Source organism: Porites lutea, chromosome 5 (genome assembly GCF_958299795.1).
Source record: "Porites lutea chromosome 5, jaPorLute2.1, whole genome shotgun sequence".
NCBI classification, from domain to species: domain Eukaryota; kingdom Metazoa; phylum Cnidaria; class Anthozoa; order Scleractinia; family Poritidae; genus Porites; species Porites lutea.
Genome location: NC_133205.1, coordinates 18311255 through 18324753, shown reverse-complemented (window position 1 = coordinate 18324753; position 13499 = coordinate 18311255). Strand labels below are relative to the sequence as shown.

Genomic DNA, 13499 nt, shown 5'->3' with positions numbered 1-13499 from the left:
ATAGTGTAACATTCTTACACTACGGCTGTTTATATTATATATTTTGCTTCACATACTTTAGGCTTCTATACCCTTGGGCTTCTACGATAGAGGTGTGACTAAACCTAATCAGTTTTTTCAAAAGAACCAAGCAAACAAACTTTAATATTTGATCCCAAAACGCTCTCTAACCTTTTTAGTTTTACATGCATCAATTCCTGATCCTAGCTGGCAAAAGTAGTGATCATCATGATTAAAAAACACTAGAATACAACATGCAATATTCACTTTATTGCTCTGCATGTGTTAGCCTCAATAGCATGTATGATGTAATATATTCTTTAAAATAACTGACAACCCGTGCTAATGACGAATAACGACATGAGTGAGGAATGTATACAAATGAACAATGCAATTGTCTTAAAATCCCACGGGTTTTGCTTACACAATTGAGGCTAACAAAGAGCAGTGGAGAAATTCAAAACAGTAGCATTAATTATATGAGTGAGTATAAGGCCACCCAGAGGTTGTGGAAAAAAACTGGGTACATTTGGCATTGCAGTTCTGTGTCATTTGGCCATTTGGATGGGAAATTGTTCGTGATTCACCGATGGTAAACATTGTTTCACAGACGATAAGTAAACACAACAGCCTTTCATGAATAATACATGAATGCGCCTTGGTCATCGGCGGCAAAGTTTATGTTGCCTTGAAACGCAAAATGCTCCATGACGTCATTGGCGGACACTAGGAATATATATTCATGAAAAGATTGATGGCGCATCCAATTTTGCAGCTGGCTAAGACCACGCGCGGTTAGCAGACTGCGCGCGCGACGAGGTTATAAAGTCGCTACGCTCTCGGCGCTTCGCGCCGAGCTTCGCTCGGAATAACTACTTTACTGGTTACACATAACCACTTTACTAATGAAGTAGATCTACGAGTAATTCAGCATTTGCTCAACTCGCCTGACTATCGGCTGTACCGGCTGTAGAGTGTTCAATTCTAACATGTTAATAGATCAGTTTGTTCGCCCAGATCAACAACCTCAAAGCAGAGTAGTCGACCCTTTTGTACTTATCATACCCTTCGGTCAAAGCCCATGGATACAGCAACTCTACTTCCTGTGTAATCACGCCTGATCCTTTACCACTCAGTCCCAGCCTCTCGAGCACCTTGATTCCAAACCCATTCCACTCCACGAAGACCAAACGGGTAAATTTACTCTTAGCCTTTAAATGCATTATTTTCCAATATAAAAAATCAATGTTTCCTGCATTTCTTTTTCCAAAAAATAAAACCCTAAAAAACAGTATTTCAATGCATCTCTGTAAAATACTGTAAGATGGTTTGTAGCAAAAACTTTATATTGACAAGCGTCTTTTTTTCATAATTTCACAACAAACATTAAAGTAATTAATTTAAAACATTTAAGATCACTTATCGATATTGCACATTATGGAAATGACGATCCCCATTGTATGTCTTGGCAGTTGCTCTGCCAATGTTTGTCCTCACACGTTTGGGAAAGAGGGTGTTTTTCCAATTGCATTTAAAATATAGTTGGTCGTTCTCGCCGTATATATTGCTCCTTCCTGTCTCAGTCAAACAAAACACTCCAATACTTTCAACTACTTGCTTCGCTAGTGAACCGTACTCTCTTCCCATGGTCGCTTTGGAAACTTTCCAGCCGGGTTCATTTCATGAGTACATATATACCAGCAGAAACAACTAAGTTTAGCTTTAACCAACCTCGCTCTGTTCCACGTGGCAGCGAATTCCCGGGGGTGGGTACTCTTGAGCTGTCAAATCCCCCAGGGTGGGGACGAGAAAAGAGGGCAAATGCCCCGTCCTCCGCCAGCACTGCAACATTTTTCATTGATCGCACAGTCGAATATTGCCGTTTTAAGCATTTCAATGTGCGATTTTTTGTTTCAATTAACGTCTTGCTTTGTAATAGCGCTAGGATTCTAATTAAGACTTCATGCCGCGACGACATGCACCAGTTTATAATTTTAGTATTGATGTAAAATTATTGACATTAAAATTATAGAACGCTCTAAACTTTTATGTTATGAATATGTTTATGAATAGGAAAGAATGGTTTTTAAATAATATCAACAGAAATTTGATTCAATAACCAAGACACGTCGATTTACGTCGGTAGCTCCCGATTTCGCCCTGTAATTCTGGCTTGATAAGCAATGAAGAAATGCATACATAAAATCAAGAACATGCCTTTACAACCTTCTTCAAATTTTTCCTGTCCTTGACAGACGAGCCAATCCTCTTTCTCTCCCAGTGAAATCCTCTGTGTGTAGTTATATTCTAATAGGAAACCGCTTGCATGTCAATACCTCGGGATTGGCCCCGGGGTTGGCAAATGCCCGGCCCCCGGGCAGCACAAAATTTGCAAATGCCCCACCCGGGGACTGACAAGGCGGGAAAATGCCCCGCAGTAGCCGGGGGGGGTCTGGGCGCAGCTGGAATTGACTGATGCATAAAGTGAAGCATTCTAGGCCTATGTCACGGCGTTTTTACGGACCGGTTTATTTTTAGACACAATTTAGGGCAATTTTTCCGCGAAAATGTAACTTTTGCAAAGTCTATGAACGCATTCGAAGTATAAGAAACCGATGGCAGTACCAAGTGTAAACGTTTCCATTATTATCTCGGAAATTTCCATTTAAAAGGAGACCTTCAAACGAAAACGCAACGTACAATTGACAACAACAAGAACGCACTTATAGCGGGTCAGACTCGCTTGCTTGGAGATTAGATCGAGAAACGAGGAGGCGATTAATTCTACACGAAACAGGATTTACTCGCTAAAGGTTTTTTTACTTCCTACTTTATCGACGTCGATACTTTTTACTTGTTTTTGAATTGATTTAGTACGCGCGTTAGCGACGACCGGAAACACGAGTGCGGTCGCAGGCTATATGCGTATATAAATACAACAAAAATTCAAGGCCTCGATTCCAGAGAAATTGCGTCATTGCCAGAGAACAAAAAAGTGAATTACATGGCACGTCATTTCAATCATCGCCGAAAATAAACCGCATGCTCATCGCAAGACCCAATTTGCATGCAATGAATGTTTAGAAGACCCAACCATCGCAGTTAGAATTCGTGGACCGACACGTTTCGGAAAAGTTCTAAATTATTCTTTCCTAAGCTTTCTTCGCAAAAAATGCGTGGCTTCGATCACGCAACGATTCTTAGTCCCAGTTTCCACGGTCTCCGCAAGGAACGCCTGGCACAATGACCCCCCATTTGTGAATAAAATACGACGAAAACCCTCGGGGGGTACTTCCAGAAAAATTGGGTGGGGTTGTGCGGCACGTTTCCTGAAACCCTTTGCCTATTTCAGACAAAATCTGTGATTTTCTCTACCCTATTCTAGACCTGAAGCCCTGGAGCCCGGCGCGTGACAAGCTGTTACGGCAAGAACACGGTTGGCGTAAACACTAAAAGGGAAATGGTCTTATCGCCAAATGATGAAGAAGTAGCTTCTTCTAAAAACATACCCAATTCGAGACCTAGAGTGCTAAACCGTACCCTATTTCAGAGGAAAATGCTCGAAATTGATACCCTATTTCAGACCAAAACGGCTAAAAAACCATACCCTTTAGCGCCGCACATACCTATATAGCCTATATAAGGGGGTAGTCCACTCCCCTGGGGCGAAAAACGCGTCGCAGATTATGAGTCTCGCTGATTACGCAAGCGAGACTAACAAAAGCGCATTTGTATCCGCCATTTTTCGAAAGCTAATTTCCATTGTTTCTCGGCCCCGCCCCCTTCCCTCCTCCGGACCAGCTAGTCACGTGACCAAAACACAATATTTTGAGTAGGCCATATAGTGAAGGAGAGAGGTGTATAATGCTCGATTACATGAAATCGCTTGGTAGGGACACGACAACATAAACAAAGCGCAGTTTTACGCACCTTCGATGTACAAAGCTTGAATTTATATCTATCTGGAAGGGAAGACCCAAAGAGACGACTGTACAAGCTAAGCTAAGTGTTCAAGTTTATAAGAGTGATTGTGCTTCTGTCACTGATAGATGGATATAATTCGACAGTAAATACAGATCAGAGGTTGTGTGCTGGAGAAATGACTTATTATTGGTTGCTCTTAAAATCTGGCTAAGGATTAAGCTTAAGTTCGGTAATTTACATGGACATTTTTTTCGATAGACATTTGGGCTTTAACTTGTTTGCCCTCCTTACCAGAAAAGATTAATCTTGTGGTGGCAATAATAGAGAGGAGAAGTGTGACGTCACGTTATCATGGTAGCACTATTTCTGGATGACAACAAAACCAACAACGATGGCGACGGCAAGGAGAACGGCAAAAAATAATATATTTATAATAACAAACAACAATTTATCACGTGTATCACGCTGTTTTGTACATTTCTTTGCCGTCGTTGCACCACTACGACATGAAACTTCCTAACTTCACGAGCCCACTTTATGGAGTAGGTAAACACAACAAAAAAATTGTCGCTTTCTTTTTCTAAACTTAGATAACAATAGATATGGTCCCAAAGAAAATTTCGCTAAGATTTGCCAAATTAAATGAAATTGAATAAGATCGGTAAAGTTTGAAATAGTGCGAATAGACTTTTAAGTGACTTTTTCAGTTTGTTGTCATCCAAAATTTTGCTACCGTGGCAACGTGACGTAACGACCTCTCCTCTCTTTTGTTTTTTTTTTTTGTTATCTCCGTGCAACCTACCTGTTTTGATCTTAGTTACCTGGAATGTCTTTCTCTGATGTTTTTGGAATGGTTTTGATGAACTCTCACAAAGCAGTAGAAAAGAGACTTTCACTTTTTTAATTACGGTATAATATTTTGTTCAAGGTGCAAAGAAAGTCAGCTTTATTACAGCTTGCTATTCAGGCAGGCTGTACATGTACCTAGCATGCACTAGCCTGAAAGCCATTTTGACTACCCCAATTATTATTACTATAATTTTTTTTTTTATGAATGGGATTGATTACAGTCCTTCTGTAATCTGAATTCCCTAAAAAAACTTTACTTGCCAGCCAGGCAAGTTAAAGACACAGTTCGATGGACCAATCATAAAATCCAGTACCCCAGAGCTATTGCCTGGACACTACTCTGTCAACTCTCTTTGCACGCTGTTTAATATAATTTAGCTAGATCTTGAACCGTTGAATGCCTTTTTAACAACACTTTTACTTGGAAATACAAGACAAACCTCCCCGATGAAATAAATAAAATACCCCTACAAGTCACCAGATGAAGTTGTGTACCATATACTGTCATTTAAAATTTACATAAACAATACAGGAATGATTATTCTTGTATTGCTTACAGTCATTTATTAGGTGTATTAAATTGCCTAAAGTAATTCAATGCATAAATTAGAGGGCTGTAGAAGAAATTAATTAACAATTAATGAATGAGGCTGAGTATCATATGAAGAATTATGGAGATCAAGCAGGCTAGATAACACCCCCCAAGATCTCCATAATTCTTCATATATGAAAGCCGAATTCAATAATTGTTTTATTATTCGTTCAAAATAATTCCTAGTTTAAAAATATAGCTAAAACATGCTTACCTCCATTGACGTTAAGTTCATCTTCGATAGTGCACGTTAAGGGTTGTTTAGCCCCACCAATGTTCCCCAAATAGCAGATCTCGCCCTTCGAGTTGTCTTCTTGCTGTTCTTGCCATGTTTTTGGCCATTATTTTGCCTGGTCCCTAAAACGAGTGAAATATCTGCCATTTTAGTTTTCACAACCAAAACAACTCAACCTCGTCCCCAGGTCTTCTCGGTTAACAGTGCATTAACCTGCAGCTGTGCTGCACTTTTGAGATCATTGGTTGATTACCTGCAAAATTCTTCCAAATTTGGTCATCAATAGGTGGTTATGGTGAATTATGCATGTGCTTTTAGCCAATCAGAAATGGACAATTTATGAGAAGTCATGCATTCTGGAAATAGAAAACTAGTTAGGAAAGTAATAACTAAGAGGCAATTTGAACCTCATAAAGATTATAATGATTTAAAGTGACTTAAGACAACTACAGGCAACCTGCCAATTTTATGCGACTTAAGGTCCCAGAGTAGGCCTGAGATCTGTACCTTCCATGTCCAATATGATTAGACTTTGCCATCTGTCGTTTCCACCATTGATTTGCACGTCTGACATCCATACTCCACGCTTTGTTGCACCCATAGTATTTCCCGTTTCGAATATTTCTTCAACCTGTTCAGTGTCAGCGATGCCATCGTAGCTTATGCTGTGTAAAATAAAGTTGAGTGCTGTAGATTTACCCCCTTTCGCAACTGCAATAACAATGATAAGTGAAGGGAGCTTTTCAGTCATGCGAATAGCTTCTGCACTGACAACAAACTTTGCCTCACCATTTCTTTACTATCTGAATGCCCGGAGCAGTCTACTTAATGCCTGAAACAGCCTAGAAACTGCCAAGGAACAGTGAAATGTTTTGAAAATAAATACTCTTAGCTATCATGTTTTTTTTTCTTCAGAAAATAAGAACCGGCATGTATTTGAAAGATGTAGCATGCATACCTTTTTTTTGAGAGGAGGAATGTACTCATGCTAAGAAAATAACCAAATATTCAAACATTGGGAGCTTTTATTTGCCATTGGCATCAAAAGCAAGCCAAGTGCTCAACTTTAGACAATGTTGTGGACAGGTTTGGTTTTTTACCACCAAACCACCAAATAGTGCATTTCATCCCTGATTTCCAGCTGAAGTTACATTTTTTCTTCCCCTTTTTTAAATTATTTTTTGGTTCTTTTTTTCGCTTGTTTTTCCCCTTTCATCTTACACTGTTGGCCATTCCATTCCCCAAGCTTTTGTGATGTTCTGCGAGACAAGTATTTCTGAAACTACAGTAACAGTAACAACATGTTATTATTGAACATTATTTTACATATCTATTCACAGCACAGTATCTGGCAAAATTTCTCATTACGCGGAACCCAAGAGCTTGTTGCAACCTAAAAACACATCCCTTCAGCATGTGACACATTCCTCCCGGACAGGTCAAGTGGAAAGCCTGACAAGCCAAAGGTTCCATGAGTACAAACATTGTTGACTTGATAAGGTATACAGTGGTTGCAATACAGAGTCGTTTCGGTACAATTTGTTTGATAAAAATTTGTTCAATCGAGTTGTAAATAGTTCCACGCACTTGACTCAAAGAATGAAGAATAATCTCCCAAAATGTTTTTCTTGTTCAGGCGTAAACTGTACTTAAAGTGATCAAATTTTTTGAGCAATTTCACTGCTTGAATTCGTATAGAAATGACTTGTATCAAAACAAACTTGTATCGAAACAACTGGTTTCCCTTGATAATGACAGTTTGGAAGTGGAGATAAACTGCAAGCACCAATTCTGTAGTCAGCCTAGCAGTCAATAATACAAATGTTCCAAGAAGGTTTAGTCTCCTGTGCAGCCACTTTTTTGGGTTACCAAACAATGTCTTTTTCCACAAACAGCTGCTAAGAATCTAACCACATTGACCAGGAGCATTGCAAGATGACGCAAAGAAATACTGTGAAGGAGTCCAAAGCAGGTTAAGAGGACCATGAAAACCTAGATGTTCAATGATCATTCGATTTCGTGAAACGTGATCGCCTAGATGTTCGTGTGAATGTGAAATCTGTTTTGCTGTTGCTGCTCTCATTTCTTTGGTCGCTCACTGGCAGGTCAAGCATAGTACTAGTCATCAACTTGATTGAATAATTTGAGTATATTGTTGACAAATCCGCTTGTTGTGAGATAACTTGCATCTTCTTTTTCAGAGTGTTCTCACCGACAGCCATGTTGTCATACCAAACTAGCCCGTCACCACATGACTTTGGTCGCTGAAAAAGGAACTCATTGAATGGATTCAAGTGACTCAAATATTTTTCAAAGGAAAAAACGGGGCAAAAGGGACCATCGATTGCTATCATTATCCCTTCCTCTCCAGCTTGAAGGTTGTCTGTTCTGTGATCAGTTGTTTTCACTACACAACGTTTGCCATGCGAGTTGATTTTAACTTCAAAGTCATTCTTTTTTAGTCGGCGCAGATTAAGTTGCGAGCCACGAGGACAGAAAAAAAACAGCATTATTTCAAAGAATACCTTGTTTTGTAGAGTTGTAGGATTTTTTGTGCTGAAGATACCGCTAAGGTATAACTTCTTTATGTCTTCGTCGGCAATTGAAGGAGGTCTGGAAGGTCCTCTCTCAAATCCAAAGTATTTCTTCAATTCTGCGCATTTTGTTTCATAAACTCGGTTGGCTTCGCAAAATTCCACGTCCTTTGTAATGTCGACATTAAGTTCTTGCTTAAAGTGTCTCATCAGTCCACATCTGATGTCAGCAAGCGAAGCCTTAGTATATAAATTTCCATCTCTCCTCCTCGCCTCGGCGTAAAATGTTCTCAAAATACTCGCCAATTCCTCGGCTGTCGTTGGATTTTGAACGCCTTTCTCCTGAAGATAGGCATCAAACATCAAGCGACTTCTTTTTGTTGATCTTTGGGTGCTCTCACTAGGTTCACCTTTAAGTAAATCGGCAATTTCTTCCATGGTCAAATCTTTAAACGGCTTTTCACTGGGTGCCGCCATTTTGGCGAAGGACCAGCCGAGGAGTACTAGGAACGACGTTTGTAAATATCGGCAAGTAATTCATGGCAGTCCCCATATAGACTCCCTATAGCAAGTATACCCTTGTATTCCCCTATATATCCTGTGTACCCATTTTTACCCTAGTAGTACTGTATAGCCTGTATACCCCTATATATCTTGTGTACCCATGTTTACCCAAGTAATACTGTATACCTTGTATACCCCTATATACCCTGTGTACCCATGTATATCCTGTGTACCCATGAATACCCTAGTAATACTGTATACCCTGTATACCCCTATATATCTTGTGTACCCATGTTTACCCTAGTAATACTGTATACCTTGTATACCCCTATATATCCTGTGTACCCATGTTTACCCTAGTAATACTGTATACCCTCTATACCCTTATATATCCTGTGTACCCATGCTTACCCTAGTAATACTGTATACCCTGTATACCCCTATATATCCTGTGTACACATGTTTACCCTAGTAATACTGTATACCCTGTATACACCTATGTATCCTGTGTACACATGTTTACCCTAGTAATACTAGCTAATACTGTATACCTTGTATACCCTGGTATATCCTGTGTACCCATGTTTACCCTAGTAATACTGTATACCCTTTATACCCCTATATATCCTGTGTACACATGCTTACCCTAGTAATACTGTATACCCTGTATACCCCTATATATCCTGTGTACACATGTTTACCCTAGTAATACTGTATACCCTATATACCCCTATATATCCCAAAATAAACTATGTAGAATGTTCTGGGTCAGCATTCCTAAAGATGGCACACCACAGCCATTTTGAAAGCCTTCACCACAGGGAGCCCACACATCTGTGTGTAACCGATTGTTACTTTTTTGCAAATGTACAGGATTTACCGTTTGGTTTTCCTGCTATAACGATATATCGCTAAGTATGCGCAAAAATCGGTGTTACCCACCATACACAAATTCCTTCAAAATCGCTTTAAAAAATCGCTTTGAGGCAAAAGGACGACAAAAAAATCACATGTAAGGTAATTCAACGGTTATCTGACAGTGATTTCAATACATACTTGGTGATATATCGCTATAGATGAAGCAAACGGCAAGTACAGTACATTTACTATAAAATAACAATCGGTTACACACCGGCAAATTGTGTGGGCTCCCTGTGCCTCTACTGACTGCCTTTCCATGACAATATTTATTTGGGCGTCGCCCAAATAGAGAAATCGAGCTCGCCTGTTTTGATTCTAAGTTGCAATAGGCACGCAATATGTGCGAACGTAAACAAGCCAAGTATACAAGCCAAGCGACGCGAATGTCCGCCCATCCTCGGAGACCCAGGGGCAGTCAGTCAGTTTTCAAGCACAGGCGGAAGAGCCCCTGGGTACCGACTCTCACCGGACCATTTCCAAACGGTCAAGTGAATGCTGGCTCCTGATTGGGCACAAAAAATGCTTTGTATTATTGTGCCCAAACGGGAAACAGCATCTCCTGAGTTCTTTTCGTGAGTTCGTACACGACGCGACAGCTATTGACTCGATCACGGCTTGTCTGGCTCATGCACCAAACAAATGCACGCAGTCAGGAAACTTTCAGTTTGATATAAACACTTTATTTCAAAATACTGGTCGGTTGTCTTTACACTAGGCTGTTAAGTAAGACTTAAGAGCCGCTAAGTTTTAATTAACCAAAAATTCGTGTGTGAAGGCCTAAGTAAAATCTCAAGTAACTTTGCTTTGCATCTCATTAAAGTCGGAAAGTTGAAACGATTCAAGAAAGTTTCAAGCGACTTGAAAACCATCCTTATGACCTACTTAGCTGACTTGCGGTTTTGCGGTTTCTTGAGCTTTGAGAAAGGCGAGACATGTCAATCAATCTTAATTTTGTTGCGTGGGAAAATAACCTGAAGTAAAAAAGAATCGGTTGTGTGTGAAGCTTTATTTTACTTGAAGTAATTAAAATTTACTTATCTTGAAATATTTCTTAGCTTATTTAGGCTCTAGTGTAAAGACTACCACTGTCTACCCGAAAACTAAAGATGCTTTTCCAAAAATACAAGCTTGAGCTTACAACAGGTATTCACACTTGCATCGATCATGCCTTCGTAAATCTTAAAGAGTTTAAGATTCCACGACAGCTGACAGCCACGAAAACGTCGCATGAAAAGTGAATTCACATTTTTCCAGTCTCTATCGTGATTATCCCAACTCGCTTACTTTGTCAAATGCAAAACTCTTCTGGAGCTGATTTTCTATCAACCATATCCAAGTTCATAAAGAGAGAGAAAATTTTGTCATTGTTTGTTTACCTCCTTCACAAAACCTGAAATTAGGCATCTTCACGTGGTAGTCGTGCAGTGACGGGAAAGAAATCTGCAAAATGCGTGATGCACGTGCAAAGTTGTTGTTTTGCCTTGTCAAGCTATTGCTTTTTTATTATCTCTTCGCCGCCGCATCTTAAACTTCCTATTATCTGATTATTTACGATACATTGTGATCCGTCAGAAACAGAATTTTCTCTGAGCAAAATGAATTGTTCCTGCTGATAGCATCCGAAACGTTTTTCGACTCATCGGTAGGTCCTTCGTTTCTGGTTAGGAAAGTAGAAAATGGAAGTTTCCCTTGTACGCACAAGCTTGGTGAACGAACCGGGCAACTGTGGCGACATAATACCCATCGTGTACGAACTCACGAAAAGAACTCACGAGAAACTGTTCGCCGATTGGGCACAATAATACAAAGCATTTTTTGTGCCCAATCAGGAGCCAGCATTCACTTGACCGTTTGGAAATGGTCCGGTGAGAGTCGGTACCCAGGGGCTCTTCCGCCTGTGCTTGAAAACTTTCGTCGCGCCTTTTCTCCCGGCCCGACTGACTGCCCCTGGGTCTCCGAGGATGATGTCCGCCACGCGAACGTCTCGTACAAGGTAAAAAGCATGCCGGAAAGAAACCTCTACTATAGTAGTTGATCCCATTTTACGACCTCATAAAACCTTGCAACAAAGAAACACAATTCCCAACAGTGCGGGGACGAAGGAATTAAAAGCGATGAACACGTTAAAGCAACGCAGGGATAATTTTCAATTTGGAGGAAAAGATAAGCTGAAGCTTACAGTATTTTTTACCACTCGTAAAAGCCTCCGGTTTTTTCCGAAATTTGGAAGTATTAAATCCAGGGACTAAATATGTCAAAAATATTTGGTATTTAAAACAGCTTTGGATCACACCCAAGAGTTTATGTGTGGAATTGACGGGTTTGGCTTATATAACCAATAGTTTGACAATATTTTTGCCCTGAGTTGTCGAGAGCCAAAGACAATGTCACCCAATAACGCAAAATTCCGTGATCGTGCATGAGATAAGTACGGCCCGGTATTGTTTCAGTGAGGGGAATGACACCCGATGAGTGGCCATCGTATAAAGTATTTCAGCAGTTTGATATTTTTATTGGAGCTAATTGATGTTAGCCTATTACTCTTAACACTGAATGATGCATAATTTCGTTGCATATGCTCGGAAAGGAGGGGATTTCTTAAAATCGTATTGACAAAATGAACTCGTAAACAAGTTGCATTCTTTCACGTTCGAACCGTAAAAGGGGCAAAGTCCAACATCTTCACCTGCAAACTGCGTGACAGAGAGAGAGAGAGTTATTTTTAAAACCCTTGGTTAATTAGATCAGGTCGATTTCTCTCATACACGAACCACGAAAGCGGCAAATTCCAAATGTTTCACGTGCAAACTGCTTGACAATCAACTCATAGTATTAAAGGGCCTGATTACATGACCCCACGGGCTGGCCCGGTTTACCGGACTGGCTAGCTCTACTGAGGTGGCTTTTATCCCGGCATTACATGAGCCGGGTCAACCCGCACTTTTCATATAGAGATTGGAAGCAGTGTGCATGTTTCTCGCTTGGTTCATCCGCCTTTACTGCCCGGAAAGCGTGATTACGTGGAAAATTTCCAGCCGGGATCCGGGCATCACAATACAGGGAACCTAGCTAACCCGGCTGGCTCGATTGTCATATAATGGCAAAGATGATGTTTGTTGCGTTTAACTAGGCGAGTTGTAGCATGCGAACTGCAGAGAAGCGACGAACGGAAATACGGCTGCAGTTCGCAGTCTAGGCGAGGTGCCGGGAACTCTGCAAAGCGAGCCAGCCCGGCTTATGTAATCAGGCCGTTAGTTTTATTCTCATATTTCACGCCTTCCCTTTGACCTCACCGATTTTTCAAAGCTTCCGAACCCTCACACTCAAAATTTTAGCCCCGTCCCGACACAGTTCCCAAACATCTTCATACCCCCTTCTCCAAATTAAATGATCTTTCCTTTACTTCTCTCCATGCAGATATTATCAAAAATAGCCGAAAGACAATCCTAAACAAAAAGCCTAACAGCATGTAAAATATGTACAAGTATTTTTTCGACTATTGATAAGATCTTTCACAACCATCACTTCATTTCAACAGAATGTAACTGGGTGTCAGTAAAACGCGAGGTCGGGGTCTTAGAGAATTCCGTTTTAGGGTCAGGGTTAGGGTTAGTGACAACCCTAGCCCTAGACCTTATATTAACCCTAAAACAGCCCTTCTTTCAAAAAAAAGATAGACTCCGAACCCGTCCCCGGCTCCGACCCCTGTAACTACACCTACGCCCACTGTAACTACACTATCCCTTCATAACCAAATTAGCACTCCCACAACTACGTACCTCACTGCAACACTAGTAAAATCACCTTTACCTTCCAAAAATAATATTTTTGTTACTTCATAATAAATTATGTGAGAAACCAGTTTCAGTGACTAACAAACTATAGTCATTATCTTACCAATCCACGTCCAATATAACTCCACGCCTTCCACTTCACAGAT

The 13499-nt window shown here is 40.4% G+C and overlaps 1 protein-coding gene across 1 annotated transcript; it reads right to left on the bottom strand.

Annotated features, from left to right (window-relative positions):
- Window positions 1-5121: 5121 nt before the first annotated feature.
- Window positions 5122-8615, bottom strand: LOC140937478 (uncharacterized). The gene is made up of 2 exons (XM_073387046.1): window positions 6108-8615; window positions 5122-5722 (listed from the first exon to the last, which is right to left on the bottom strand). Exon 1 carries the CDS (start codon window positions 8609-8611, stop codon window positions 7601-7603), a length of 1011 nt encoding a protein of 336 aa, XP_073243147.1. The 5' UTR covers window positions 8612-8615; the 3' UTR covers window positions 5122-5722; window positions 6108-7600.
- Window positions 8616-13499: the final 4884 nt, after the last annotated feature.

What these genes read in the sequence shown, in the direction of transcription:
- LOC140937478 (XM_073387046.1), bottom strand. Translation starts at nt 8,611, where the DNA reads ATGGCGGCACCCAGTGAAAAGCCGTTTAAAGATTTGACCATGGAAGAA.